Genomic DNA, 15,693 nt, shown 5'->3' on the forward strand with positions numbered 1-15,693 from the left:
TTCACATGGAAAAATAAAGTGCAAACTGACATCGGCACGAAGGGCAGGTGGTTAGCTGGGTTTCCCTTCCCCACAACACAGCTCTCCATGTTCTCCAAGTCTCAAATGAAGTCCTGTTAGGCGCAGGAGAAGACGGCTGTCTGTCTGAATGGACTGCGACACTTGGTTGTTTTTACCAACAAAGCATCTAGCAATGACTGCAAGCAGAAGCCAAGAAAGCACATTCCCACTGAAAGTTATATCCAGAAGCCTCTACATTATCAAAGTTCCCATTGATAAGCCAGAAGAGGAAAAAAGTTCCCCCCTGAACACCTCATATAAAGAAATGTGTAAGCATGGGATGCTGAAGGAGGAAAGGAATTAAGTAAGAGCCAGCACCACAGATTAATTGGTATGTGCAACGAACATGTGCAATAAACAAAATCAGCACTAGTAAATCACTATCATTTCACAGTCATCAGATGTAGTGTTTACAGGCATCACAGGGGATGATTTCTCAAAAAGGAGTTTCCAAAATACAGCTGGAGGGGAAAGGGAAGCTTTAGTAACCAGGATTTTCCTGTAAAGGATGGCCTGAGGTGAAAACATGAAGATGCTTGTGAGAAGAGCAGGTAATTAGGTATGGCACAACGTGCAGAGCAGAAAGAAGAGTAGACAAAGTAATAATAAAGTAAGCCAGTATGGATCAAGCTGATCTGCATTTAGAGCCACCCTTAAAGCATACAGCTCAGAGGGACTCCAAGAATGAGATGACATAGAGCAATAGCTGCTGCACCACTATTTTGGAAGTACTTGAGAACAAAGATATCACGGCCAAGGAAAGAATAAAAAGGGCTATATGAGCAACCTGGCAGAGCAAACAGAAAACAAACAAACAAACAAAAACCCCAGCAAAACAGACACCCAAAAGTCTTGAAAGTCTGTATACAAATAACTTACAAGACTGAGTCATTTTGGTCCTTTGTCCTTGCACATCAACTTTCTGTCTCATCCAAACTACTATTTCAAATTACAGCATCTTTAGAGCAAGCCTCAGCTGCATCATGTTAAATTATAAGGCTCTGCATGCATTCACACTTGAAGCAGGTTGGGCATGTTTTTTGGAGGGTGTTAGTTTTTCTGTTGAAGACAGATTTAAGATGCGTTACAGTATGACAGTCTAATTACAGACTGCAATTTCAATTTTATTTACTTCTGTTGCATCTTGTGATGGTTTAACATTTCCTGGAGAAACAATTACAGGACAATACTAAGAAATACAATTTACTGACTCTGATCTGCATAAGTATGCAGAAGTCGTTCCATCGAACACCACATTTCATTTTTGACCTAGCAGTGCTCACTTTACACTATAAATACCAGACAGAAGTGTCTTTACATGTTTTATACGGATACAGTGTATTATTCATATAGTGATGGACTAGCCAAAAGTTATATTCTAAATAAATAAATCACACAGCAGTCCGAATAGCTATCACATTTGACACAGTAGTGTCTGGAGACAAACCCAGACTGGGATTTTATTCTTCTAGATACTCTGTGGGTACAAAGTTGCAACAATTGCCTGACCAAAAGGATCATACTCTAAAATAGAGGCCCAAAGGGGTTGAAAAAGATCTAATACACCGGCAGAGGGAACTGTGAGGTACCAGCCTATGCTGTGGCAGTTACTCTGGCCTTGATCATAGCCCCCATGATGAGAAATCCCGCCTAAGAAGGCAGCGCTGGCTAGCCTTCAGAAATCTTCAAGCCAAGATATGGAGAAGGAAGAGGAACAATGAATGATGGAAATGATCTCACCCGCCTTTTGTCTTCCTCTGTACAGTTCAAAGTACCGGCTGTGATAGATTTAGCATCTGTCATTGTCCAGAAGAGGGAATAACATTTACAGCCACTTCACTCATTGCTTTAAAAAGGCCAGTTTCTCCACAACTGCAACACGCCCCAGGAGAGTCCTGTGGGTTTATCCACTGATGGGTTTCCTCAGTTCTTTGAGCTACCAGGAAGTGTGAATTAGGTGCAGTGGATATACTTGACAGCAAAACTAAGGCAAGGTGCTTAGTCCTTGCCAATACTTACAGCCAAAAAGCTTATCAGTATGTTAGCAAATCTACCTAAAGCAATGATACGACTCTTTGTCATGAGTAACGGAAGCAGAAACTGGCCCACAGCGAGCAATTTGAAGATGGTATCTATTATATAGCCAATTTTAAGGCAATTTTTTTCTCCTGTATTAGAAGTCCTCTGAGCCTGGTTTCCTAAGGAAAAGAAGATTATGAAATTGAACTATGCTGGATGAGTGTCCCACGAATAACTCCTGAGTCCATTTGTCACTGTTAGCCTGATTAGACAGATATGCACCCTTTCAAAGTCATTAACTTCCTGAAAGTTTTCAGAAGATACGCATTTAGGTAGCAAATGTAGCCCTTAGCAATGCCTTCACCGGGAGATATGACTCCAGCATCACCCCCAACCGCTATTAGACATCAGAACCCGCACAGCAAGGAGACTGTATGAACAGTACCGCCATGAGAGAAGCTCTAATTGGTGCTCGTATAAATCAGACATCAGGTAATACAATCATCTCTCTCTCACACTTCGTATCAGCCCTAAATAGTTCTGCTCACAGAAATGCCATTTTTTGAAGTCTGTAATTCCCATATCAAATGACTCTCCTTTCTTTAAAAGCAATGCTCCTTAAAAATACATCCTCAGAGAGCCCTCACAAAGTCAGAGGCAGAGATAACATGTCAATCAGACCAAGCAGTTGCTGGAGGAGATAAGTAACAAAAAAAAAATCAAAGACTCCGAGGCAGTTAGAGAAAATGACATTCTGGGGTAGACTTCCCATGCTTTAATTACACAGAAGCAAAGTCTGTGTTGCTGTTTAATCAAGTTTTTGTTTGTCACAGATTATCCACCTGTTCTACATGTGAAAATACACAGCCTGTCTTATTTCTAATCAAACTGTCTTCCCAGAGCACCACCCAACTGGTGCACGTGACGGCCTTCCCTGCGGAACAGCACACAGCAGCTCTAGCTGAAGAGCTCAGCTCCATGGGATGAGTGGCAGCCGCTGCCCATCGGAGGAGAACGTGCACAAATAATGATGATGAGATGGCGGGCCTGCTCTTAAAATGGCTTACTGCTCTACTGGTAATTTTTTTTCCACCAACTTAAGACTGCAGCCAAGTATAACTGCAAAATGATTGCTGTCCTCAGTCACTAACAATCTGTAGAGTTTCTGGCTGTTTTAGCCATCACTCTCATTCAGCTGACTGATGGAGGATGCAGATGAAGGACAAGGAACCTGATGCAGCAAAATCAGCTGCTTCTCTTACAAAATCCCCCAGCTTTGGGAACAGGCTCAGCTAACAGCTCTCCTCAAAACTAATAATGTCAGATGGCTTCCCAATGAGGTACAAAGAAATGAAGAGACACCCCTCTGCCTCCACCCTCTGGTCGAATTTGGCCAGGGTCACTCACAGATCATCCAACGCCCCATGGTGCATTTTCAGATCAAGCTGTTCCTTTCTCCAGCTGCCCTGCACGCTCAGCCTTCCAGATATTAGAAACATTTGCGTAGTTCTTACAAGACATACCTGTGCCACTGAAGTTGAAGTGTAAGGATAGAAAACTATGCCAGTAATGAGGGATTTCTCATTTTCATTACTTCCTCTCCTTCTTTCCAATCACAACCAAGTTAATAGAGATTGTCTGCTGGCAATATTGCTAGCACACCAGGCCAGCAGTACTTCCCAAACCGTGGTCCACGAACCATCAACAGCATCAAAGCCAAAGGAAGAGACCCACAGCTGGTCCCTGGAATCAGATAAAAGAAGGTCTTGGTTTTTTCCACAGAGATCCTAGTGCATCCACCAGTGCTACCTGCCACTTCCTTGGCTCCGTGTTCCCACACATCTCAGATTTGCGCGTTGTGTCTCAGAAGCCAAGATGCACCGTCCTCAGAGCCCTTGCGGCTGGGAATTTTATATGGACCAAATGACAAATCAAAGCCAAGCGCTTTGCTTCATCTCTCTAGGCAGGAAGGTGGAAACCAGAGCTCCAGCTGCTCATCCCAGCCAGCAGACAGCAACTCCCAAGTTTTCAAACTACAAGAGAATATTCCCCTAGCTCTCTGGGAGCCAACCCACTGGATCAGTCTTCACATACCATTCTGAAGACTCCGACTTCCTTACAGTGCATACAACCTTAGGATGTTTTAACAATAGAAAGGAGACACAAACATAGAAATGATTAATGGCAAGTTTGCTAACAGCAACCTGCTTGGTCCCCTTCCTTTTTGTTGCTGTCTCCTCTCTAACTAGTCTACTAACAACGACATTTTGCAAATTTTGTTCTTTACTGGACTTCTCTATTGGTTAAAGTGTTACCTGAAGAGTCAGATATAGGTATTCAGTTCTTTGATGGGCAAATTGCTAATGACCTAGCTAGTTTTCTCTAGCACAGGAAAAAAGAATCTTAAGGAAAGCAAGAGCCACTGGAAACACAAGTACGGTTCTGTGCATTCCCTCTTTTGAGTCTTGGAGGTTTGGGAGTTAGAAGTCAAAGAAAGTGGGAATGCTGGCATAAGCCAAGAGGGCTTAAGGAGATGATGTTTTTCTTTCTATAGCACTCTCTCAGCCTTTAGGATATATCCTACTTTTTTTTTAATGAAAAAAGAGAAGGCAAGCAGAGCCTTGGATTACAAGCACAGAAAGAAAATAGTTCATTTTACTGACTGTCATAAAGAAACCCTGGATGTTTGGAGGACAGAATGGGGAAAACAAATGTTCTTCCTTGGGTATTTCACAGTGTAATACAAATATTTCATTATGAAATAAAAATATTCTGCTTTGCGGTCATCTGGGGTGATCTTCAGTCTCAAAGGTTCAGCAATTCAACAAAAGAAAATCGAAGTCCATAAAAATGAATGAAGCCAGGCAAGTATTATGTATCAGGTGACAAAAGTTATTTCGGGAGCTTACAAACCAGTGCAGTGATACAATGACGACTCCTCTGCATCTGGCCATATTCCAGGGAACAGCCTCTGAATGGCAATTCCCATTAGAGCGGGAGCGCTGCTGTCTAATAACGTTTTGCCTGAGTTTCAGTATCTTAATACCCCTGAGCAGCTGCAAATGCACCGAGAGCAATTTGTGCAGGACCCTTCATGGAGAAAAGAGCTATTCTAGACTATCAGATTTTTTCTTTACATTAATAGCTGCGGGTCGGCTGGACTAATTAATTGATTCAGCACCAACAGTGACAAGGCACCTCAACCTCTCACATTCATGAAGGAGCTTTGCGTTCCCTTCAAACCATCAGAAAGGGGAGGAGAAATTTGTTGTTTTCACAGTTATATGACAGCTTTTAAAAAATTTACAGCATGAGCACAGCACCTAATCCAATAAAGCTTGCCAGGAACATTTAAAATCAAGGTCTCTGAGATTTTGTTTCCTATAAGTTCACCAGACTTTTTGGAAAAGGGTCTTTTCCTCAGAAATGCAGCACCGATCCCACCAGAGTTGCACAGAGCTGAGGACTATTTTTCTGCCACACTTGGGAAGGACAGCTGAAGGTACTGGGAAACAGGCTGTAGAGATGCACAAAATGGACTGGAGTTAATGAATAGGCAGAGGAAGAAGGAAACGAAAATATGATTTCTGAAGGAAATCAAAGCATTTGCTCAAACCAGAATAAAAAGCAGGAACAACCTATAAGAGGCATTTAATTCATTTAATGAAATGACTACTCTCTATACAGGGAAACAACTGCAGGTTTTATTTGGAGTTCAAAACACGAAAAAAACAATTCCTCTTCCAACTTACTATTGTTGGTCACTAACCAATTGCCTAGAGAAGGGTGGAGGGGAAAGGTGGAGACAGCAAAACTTCCACAAGCACATATGCAAAGAGAAATACGGTCTTCTTGCAGAGGTGCCTCTCCTTTAATTTCACAAAGTAAAACATGACAGATAACTGACAACAACTTGAAAAGCGAAACAGTTACATCATCAGCCTGCAATCATTCCAAGATCTTTGATCGCTAGAAATGGAAATATTTTTGGGGGGTTTAGTAAAGACAGGTCAGCTTAAGCCAGTACTTTTAAAAATCATCTCTTTTTAGTTACTTTCTTCACTGTGAGAAGGTGAAGAGCTTGCATCTATTATAACTACATGCTGTGCAAACCTCATTTGGACATGATCATCATAAATCACTCCTGCTGTGCAGGTAGCATGTGAAAGGGAAACAAAACAGAAATTGTGCTGCAGTATTTGACACCACCCACTCCCTTGCTCGTATGCTGTGGTTCACAAGGACCCAGTTGGCATGTAGTTTTTCTCTCGTTTTGGGACCCCTGTGTGTTCTCTCCCTCCAAGCATTTGAGAATAGCTTTAATGGTTTCAGGGGAAAGGCAAAAACCTCTCTCAAAGGATTAAGGCTTTCCTGGTGGAAAGTATGCCAAAGATTATTATGTGTCATCTTGCCTTTGTAAACACACAGGCATTACTCGCAGCAGTACCTTGTCTTATCATGTGCATATGTTTCAGTGAAAGATGAATATTGTAAAAGGAATCAGAATGCAGCCAGTATCCTTCGTGGCAATACCATGCATAGTCCTGAAAAGAGCTATCCATTCCAGCATCCTATTGCATTTCTCCAGCACACACTTCAACTAGCTGTCCGGGCTACAACCTCAATCAGGGACAGCCAGTAAAGACATGAGCCTTAAAAGAGCAAGAAAGGTAGTGTTTGTTTTTTTCAGAAAAGTCTGAAGTAAGCTGCAATAAATATTCGACAATATTTAGGCATGCAGAAGTAACCAGAGTCAGAGTTGAAAGACAGACTGCAGTCTTACAAGCACTCTTTCTACCAGTTTATTTAGGGTGTAAAGAGAGCACCCTCCTTGTGTTTCATAGCTCTGGTTAGTACCATGCCGGTTCAGGGGATGTGCACTAGTTTATCACATCAGGACTCCTTGGTATGACTCAGGTCAGCACAATCTGTCTGCACTTTGTGTTTCCCGATGCACCAGTGCACCAGCACTGCAGCATGCCTGGTTTTAAATAGCTGTACAGCAGTGCACACTAGAGAACGGCTCTTTCCATCTCACTCGCAGCCCTCCGCGTACCTCTGATAATTCATGAGAGCACAGACAACCCGTAATATGGGCACGGTAACATCCAATTGCAACCATGTACCCCCTCCTTAAGTGCCAGGACAGAAGTGGTGTCACTTCACAATACCCCTTATTTCCCTCAGCATGTTAACAAACCGCTCCAGAAGAACGTGGCATTTAAAGGCACCTCCTGAGGACCTGGCAATAGACCCTCCCACACACAAATTTGGACGGGAGACTTTAAACTGGAAATTACTCCTCCCAACCCCTAGTAATCATGCTACTCCCTTTTTTTACAGGACAAACAGCACTTGTAACCCCCACAGAGCTTCTTTAGTCTCTGTGCTCCATTTCGTGGCAGTGAAATGCCCCACCACCCTGCTGTTGACAGCCACCTCATTTATTACAAAGGTGATGGGGAGATGCGGTTCCATACATCCCGTCACGGCATCCTGCTGACACACACCTGCCTCGCAGTGATTTGATAAGCTCTCACCACAGCATAGCAGCCCCAGAAGTGAGGAGGGCTCCGGTCTCCCTCCACCCTTCGGAGCCATGTCTTCAGGAGGCAACAGCAATGCCAGGACCCATCACTGACGGGGACAGAGAACAATCACTTGAAGATTCCTGATACAGGCTTTTACATCGTGACGTACCAAGCGCGCCATACACGATACTGCAATGGATGTGAGCATGTGCTCGACTTTAAAGTCATGAACGCCCTCAGTGATTTCTCTAAGACTATGCATGACTTTAGAGGCAAGCACACGGGAGAATGGAAGATGAGGGCAACCAAAGGAACTGGAACAAAGTGATGAAGGCATTCATGCAACTGGCCTCTATAAACACGCTCTTTTGCTTTGTGCGTTTTGAAACACGGCTGAAGGCCAGGAAAGGAGACGGTGAAGGAAGCCCTCAGCAGGATGTCCCCACACGTGACCGAGGCCACAGAACAGGGCGCCTAGGCACCACTTTGTTCAACTTCCAAGTTTAAACTTCTAAGTTCAAAAGCAGCAACAAGTTCATCTTCCACCTCAGCAAACAGACATGAATGCAACCGCCTCGCAGTTTCAAACACGTACTCACCCAGAAGAGAAGGTTGAAGACAAACATTAGGTACTTGATACACTGCAGGCAGTTATGAGCCATGCTGCACCTCTTCAGTTCTAGGAGAAAAATAAATGAGAGATCCAGGTAAAAGACAACGTACTTGTTTCCCTTCGGGGACGTGTACTTAGCCTTGGTGGCCTTAGGGCCTGGGTTGGTGTGGAATCCGAAAAAAGAGTTGCTGGCAGCCCCAAACTGGCCACCATACATGCTGCTGTAGCGACGGAAGGCGCCATTTGGGAAACTGTAATCCTTGCTGTCCAGGGAAGGGCTCCGGTGGTAGGTCGACTCATCGGTGCTAGACCTGCGCATGGTGGCCCCGCGCGCCCCGGCGCAGCCGCTGCTCCGGCAATCGGCGGGTGTCGACGGTGCGGGCGAAAGGTTTGCGGTTGGCTTTCCTCCTCCTCCCTCCGAATCCCCTATCGCTTTGCACCAGCTGTTCTTTTGTCTGCCATCCTGTCAAGGAGTTACACGTGCTGCACGGCGGCGAAGTTGGCGAACTGAAGGCTGCGTAGCCGGGAGTTGGGGCGCAGCGTGCTTCCACCGGAGAGAGCCTTCTGTGCGGGCACCCGGCCCCGCCGGCGGCACAGCCGCCCCTCCCGGCCCACCCCGCTCCCGGCGAAGGGAAGGAGGAGAGCGCGGTCCGCTGCCCCCCGCCGAGCGCGTTCCACAGAGCGGCAGCGTGACCTGGCCCGGACGGCACAAGCCATGTAACCCCCCGCCCCGCACGCACCCGGCGGGCGCCGCCGCACCAGCCCCGCGGCCGAGGGCAGCGCTTACCGCCGCGCCGCGCAGCCCCCGCCGCCCGGCCCTGCCCGGCGCATCGCCGCGCACCGGCTGCCCCCGCCCCGCGCACCGGCTGCCCCCGCCGCTCCGCCGGCCCCTCCCGCACCCCCCGCCCTGCCCCCGCCGCCGCCACTCCTCCGAGCGCCGCGCCAATGGCGTTCCCCGCCCGCCGCCCCCCGCCCCGCCGCCCCCCGCGATCCGACCCCCCACCCCGGCCCGGGAGGCGGCGGCAGGACCCCCCCACCGCCGCCGGGGGCCGGCCCGGGGCCCCCTCCCCGCTCCGAAACTCGTGCGGCGCGGCGGGGGGCGCGGGCTGCCGGCGGCACGGGCGGGAGGAACCGGTGTCAGGATTCCTTACGTAGGGAACCGGTGTCAGGATTCCTCACGCAGGGAACCGGTGTCAGGATTCCTCACGCGTACGCGGTGGGATGCCCGGGGTCAGCACCGGCCGCCTCGCCCGCTCCGCCGCGGCTCCATCCCCGGGTTTGCCTGACGCGCTCGGTCCCGCGGAATCACCGCTCAGCAAAACGTACGGCCCAGCTCGCCCGCTGCTCCCCGGCCCGGCTCCCCCCCCCTCCCCACCCAGCCCGGCTGTGTCCCCCCCCCCCCGGGGCCGGCCGCCCCCCCAGGTATCGCCCCGCTGGCCCCGGGCTCCCCGCGGCGGGGGCCGCTTCCCGACGGCGGGGCCACCCCCACGGGCAGCAGAGTAGCAAATCCGCCCCGCGCAAGTTTTCCCGCAAGGAAAAGCCGCCCGAGGCCGCGCTACCCGCGGCGGGACCCTCGGGAGAGCCCAGGCGCCTTCACCGCCTTCGCGCTCCGCTTCCCGGGCCAGTCACTCACTTCCCTCCATAGCCGCCGCGTCCCACCCGCGGGATGGGGGCTCCTTCCCTCATCCCTCCGGCGCAGGATGCTGGCTGCAAGCTCCTGCAGCTAGGCGAGGAGCCGGCTGGCTAGGATTTTTTAAAAGGTTTGCCCCAGCAGAGAATTAATCAAGATGAAAATGGGTTTCTTGCACGAAGCATCTTGCCAGTCAGGGCACAAGTCAAGAGACACAGGTGCCAATTAATTAACAAACAAATTAGCAAAAGTAAAATGGGCTGGGTTTGCACATAGCCTGAGCAGTTCACCCTTGCAAACCGCCCTCTAATTCTGTTAATTTACAACTGCAAAGCTAGAGTCTAATTATTTCCCTTCATTTCCTCTGCAAACTATAAATACACTGGGCATACCTGGTGCAAGCTTTAGAGAGGAAGAACTTGAGCACAAAACACAAGGCTAATAACTCCTGCGCCATCTGTTTCAACAACTTTGGGTGACTTAACAACTCTTCCACTTTTTAATTTCCCTACCCCTAAGAACAGAGCTACTTCCTAGCCCCAATGCAGCTCGCTCTTCCGTTTGCCCTCCCTTTCCAGCGCGGTACAGACTGTCCCCAGGAAGGAGTCCTCCTTTCCTAGGACATCCAGACGGTCCCAGGCAAGCAGATCTGTTCTTGGTCTGAGTTTCCAATACGCCGTTTATTTTTCCTGTGGCACCAAACAGTTCTGCCTCCAATCTTCCTGCTTGTCTGTATGGCAACTAGACCAGTTTGGCAATGGAAACGCTGAAGTGGTTCAATTATTTTCTATGTCTCCTGTCAGTACGCAGAAATTCCTCTGCACGAAGCTCCGTATTAAACGGTAAAAAGAAAAACTGGGTACAGCTCTGTACACAGATTACGTTGAAATATTGTCAAGTCAGATAATCGTTATTTAACAAGGGTGCCCACTGTACTACAAGCAGTTACAGAGGCCAATTTGGCATAGTTACTGTAAACTAGACATCTGAAGGCTCAGAAGCAGCTCACTTACTGCTATCTGGGTAAGAAAGGGGGTAGAAATCACTTGATTTCACCTTTCCTTAAGGGAAGAAATCATCAGTCCCCAAAAGAATTCAGTCCTTGATACGGGTGGAATAAATTATAAAACCAAGATTTGAGGTAGCAGGGAGAGTTTCTAAATGCTGCTTTTAAATACCAAATACTAAACATCGACACCCAGTAGGCATATTTCAGACTGACTGCAGAAAAACGCGTGAGGAAGGTGGCGGTCCCACGGGACCCTTACAATAAAGGGTACTTTCACCCCAGCCTCCTTTCACCAGCATCCCTCAGCACCGCTCATTGACACCACATTTCAAAGGCACTTCAGTGTAAAATTCAGCTCTCAAGTCGTCACTGTTCTTCCTTCTCACACCAACATCAACAGCTAATTAGAAACAGAGTCATTTGGGATACAGATATTATACAGCTCCAGAATCATTCTTTCATTAAATCTTCCACGCTAGGAAACCCAGTCAGAGTGGCTCGCCTAAAAGGGGAATCCTTGAGATAAGCAAGACTGCCCCGGCAGGTCAGCCGTGGCTGGGATGGTGTGCCTGTATGATGGAGTGAGCACGGGAACCGGTGAAAAGCAATAAAAGGCAAAGAGCTGATGTACTCTGCTTTTGCCCATCCCTGGCGGAAAGTGGATGATGAAAGGGGCAGGCACATGCCTGGGACCCGTATCAACATTTAAGCCATTATAATAAAGTAATACCTACGTGAACCAAGAACAAACCTCGGAAGCCCTGTGTCGCTGGGCCGTTGTCGCCATGAGGATGACTCAAGGGGCAGATGAATTACAGCTTTCACAAAACTTTTTGTTAACGATTGAGCCTAAAATCACAGCCTGAACCTAGCGACCTCTGTTCACCTCAGCTTTCCATCTACTTTTTCTCTCCCCAGCTGCATATTCCTATCCTGTGGCCAATTCATATCGATTCCCCTACGCAAGAAAGCAAGCACCGTGCCGGCTCGCCAGCAGAGGTTCAATTTGTATTGATTCTGGTGGCACGGTACCATTTACGTTGTAACAACTCTGTCCCTGCCGCTCTGAGCAAGGGCTGGTAACCGTGCAGTGTCCGCAGCCAACACGCCGGCCCTGGAAGAGGGGAGGCAGCGCTAACGATGTCAGATGAGCTCCAGGCTATAAACCGTAACCACTTTGGGCATCAGCAGTGCATCAGCTGCGTTACCCATCACACCCTTTCTCAGAACAACCTCATCCATGGCTTCAGCTGTCACCTGCAGACGTGCACCTACTTGTTCAGCCCGCACTTCCCACCTGCCACCTTGCCCTGTGCTTGCGGCCACCGCAGGCCCCGCACCACGCTCCAACCACCTTCGCCACACCTGCTCCCGATCCCTGCCCTTGCTGCCGTGGCTGCTGCTCCAGCTGCCTGCCCACCCCACGCCGCCTTGCGGGGCGGGCGGCCAGTACCCATGGGCAGGCTGGGCACAGCACCGCTCCTCCTTTGAAGGTGTCGCAGGTGCCCGGGCCGAGCAGGATGAGGCCCGCAGTGTGCTGCCTATGGCACAGGCAGCAGCGAGCCCCCAGTGCGGCCGAGGCCGGGCAGTGCTGCTGAGCCCTGCTCCCCAGGGCACCACCGCCGCTGCCCAGGCTGCAGCGAGCCTTGTGCACATGCTCTGAGCTCAAGCAATGGTTAGAGCGTCAAAATGTCCTACTGAGGATCCCGAAAGAACCTGCCTGTGCCCGTGGTCTGGGTGAGAGCTGATTCCAGGGCCTCTCCAGCCCCCTGACCGCCCTTGGCTCCTCTTCTGGGGCACTGTGCTTTTCCAGACCCAGCTGCTCCTTTCCCTGTTCCATGTCCAGGGCTTCCCCTCCTCACACCTTGCTGCGTGTGACGCCTCTGGACCTGAAGGAACCATCAGCTGAAACCAACGGGTATTTCGATACCGCTTTAGATCAAGCCTTCCTTTTATCCATTTTGAATGCTGCTTTCTCTTCTTGCTCCATGATTTAACTCTCATGATCACAAAACATCAGCCCCTTCAGGTCACACAAAATGTAGCCACTAACTCACCTCCTCATTAATTTAGTCTCATTAGTCCTTTAATAGTGACATTGCCTTTCCTTCTACTAATGCCTCTCGTCACTGTGTTGAAAACTACATACCTGCTGCATCCTCCTAAAGAAAAAAACCCACTTTGCATTAACCTCACTAGCCTGTTAGTGAGCATCTCATAAAAAAACGTTAAGTGTTCCATGAAATAAAATAAATTTTTAAAAAATCCTGCTGGAAGCTATTACTGAACTATGCTATATAAGTACAGGGTATGATTGTGACAACTGCTCCTGTTTTGCAGCAGGGGGGTGTGCAAAGGCGCACACATGAGACATGATAGTCTTTGCCAGTAGCTTCAGTGAACAAAATGTCTAAGATCAAGAATTAATATAAGAGTGGGAGCTTTTTGTATGTTATTAACTTTGCTCCACACCACAGCATTACAATCAGCTAAGGGCGATAAACTGATAAATAAACTCCAAATGTTTATTTTTTTATTTTCACATACACAGAGATCACCACGTAAGAGCATTAATTGAAACTGTTTGGCACTGCCTGTCCCCCTCTTCAGCAACGTCGCTAGCAAGCAATCCCTTCCCTCCCCTCAGTGCACTCTTTGCAGCTACCGTTTAGTTATGCTGGATTCAGTGATGCAGGCTCTGTTAGAAACATACCTGGTCCAAAGACTAAGAGAAACATTACCTCTTCTGCCTGGAGGGTAAACCAACCTTCAGGGCCAGGCTGGCTGTTTTGGCTAGTAGAAAAACACCCTTGTGATGGAGTCTTTGATTCGTTTGGTTTTGTATATTCATTTTGCATGAATATGAATGACTAAAAGCACAAGGCAAAAGAGAGTGGCAAGATTTTTAACATGACAACCTCATGCATAGGTCTGCAGCCTCTGCTCAGTCCCGCCTGGTACTGTTAGATATCTTCACCAGTGACACGGACAGTGGGACCGAGCGCGCCCCCAGCAAGTCTGCAGGTGACACCAAGCTGAGTGGCGCAGTGACGACCCTGAGGGAAGGGATGCCGTTCAGAGGGACCTGGACAAGCCCCAGCAGTGGGCCCACCTGCACCTCCTGAGGCTCAGCCAGGCCAAGTGCCAGGTCCTGCACCGGGGTCGGGGCAGCCCCCAGTATGGATACTGGGTGAAGGATGGAGAGCAGCCCTGCGGAGAGGGACTTGGGGGTGCTGGTGGGTGGAAACTGGGCGTGAGCCAGCAACGTGCGCTCGCAGCCCAGAAAGCCACCCGCGCCCTGGGCTGCGTCACCAGCAGCGTGGGCAGCAGGGCGAGGGGGGGATGCTGCCCCTCCTCTCCGCTCTGGTGAGACCCCCCTGCAGCGCTGCGTCCAGCTCTGGGGTCCTCAGCACAGGAGAGACATGGGCCTGTTGGAGCGGGGCCAGAGGGGCCACAGAGATGGGCAGAGGCTGGAGCCCCGCTCGGTGAGGGCAGCTGGGAGAGCTGGGGCTGTTCAGCCTGGAGCAGAGAAGGCTCCGGGGAGACCTGACAGCCGCCTTCCATACTTGAAGGGGGCTCACGGGAAAGGTGGGGACAGACTTTTTAGTAGGGCCAGTAGTGATAGGACAACGGGCAATGGTTTTCAACTAGAAGAGGGCAGACTGAGACTAGATAGAAGAAATTTTTTATGATGAGGGTGGTGAAACACTGGCAGAGGTTGCCCAGAGAGGTTGTAGGTGCCCCATTCCTGGAAACATCCAAGACCAGGCTGGTTGGGGCTCTGAGCAACTTGATGTGGTTGAAGATGTCCGTGCTCAACGCAGTGCAGATGGACTAGTGACCTTTAAAGGTCCCTTCCAACCCAACCCATGCTACGATTCTACAAACATGACTGGGGGACCTAGGCACTGAGCCAGTGCTGTACAATTGCCTCTCTGCATCTCCCTCCACAGGCTAAGCAATGGAGAATATGATGGCAGTGTCCCTGCGTGTCAGTCCCCTTTCTAACAGCCCATACAGAGCAAAGAAGCAGCAATCCTAGATCCTGCTCTCTCCTAAAAATCTTCATGGTGCAAAGAGTCTGTGCTGTCTCATGTTGCCAAAGGCTTTAAGAGACACGTGAGTGGGTCAAACTTGGAGCCATAAAGCCAGTTCCTGAACCAAAAGGCAGACACATCAGTGCAGCCCCCGGAGAAACATGTAAATCAACCACCCAGCAGGTCCTCCAGCTCAAGGGGTATTACCACGTAAGCTGAGGATCTCTCAAGACCCTTTCTTTTATTCTAGAAAGAAAAATATATTTTTTAGCAACTCAAGCAGAAGAGAGTATGTTTCACTGAAACCTCAAACTTATTGCATACGTAAGAAGATCTCACACCTTCCCTTTTATTTCCAGGGTTCTTGCTTGTCTATTAGCAATTTCAATAACTGAAAAAGGCTGTTTGCTGGCAAGCGCTTGATCCCTGGATTGCATGAGCAAGAGGAGAAAGTCAAATGTTCTAGAGAATTCCTCAGCTAATACAAAGATCTTTTGATATTCACAATTGTACCCACAACTCCTTTAAAGATTTACTGATGCCTCCAACAAAACTTTGAAAAAAATATCCCAGTCAGAAGCAATTTCACTTATATAGCAGACTTCAAGGTTTGTGGGGGTTTTTTCATTGTCTCTGGGTTTTTTTCTTTATAAATAAGGAAATTTGCATGAAAAAAAAAAGGTCTTCAATACTTAATAGCTCATCTCCTTCTGCTCACATGCCACCTGAAGTCATGATCTTTGGTTTATGGCATAATTAGTTGCTATGGAAATAACATAATCATAGACACAGAG

General features: G+C 48.6%; 1 protein-coding gene across 5 annotated transcripts in view; it reads right to left on the reverse strand.

Annotated features, from left to right (window-relative positions):
* Positions 1-15,693, reverse strand: part of TSPAN4 (tetraspanin 4) — a 436,791-nt gene that overhangs the window by 194,269 nt on the left and 226,829 nt on the right. For 2 of the 5 annotated variants that reach the window (XM_055814222.1, XM_055814223.1), the window contains one exon: positions 8,210-8,289. The exons of 2 other annotated variants lie outside the window; for them this stretch is intronic. In XM_055814222.1, coding sequence (XP_055670197.1) covers positions 8,210-8,272 — 63 coding nt within the window. In that variant the 5' untranslated portion in view covers positions 8,273-8,289. Of the gene's footprint in view, positions 1-8,209; positions 8,941-15,693 lie in introns of those variants that run through there. One more of the 5 variants, XM_005236309.4, reaches the window with a different exon arrangement.

This window comes from Falco peregrinus, chromosome 9 (assembly GCF_023634155.1).
Source record: "Falco peregrinus isolate bFalPer1 chromosome 9, bFalPer1.pri, whole genome shotgun sequence".
Lineage (NCBI taxonomy): Eukaryota > Metazoa > Chordata > Aves > Falconiformes > Falconidae > Falco > Falco peregrinus.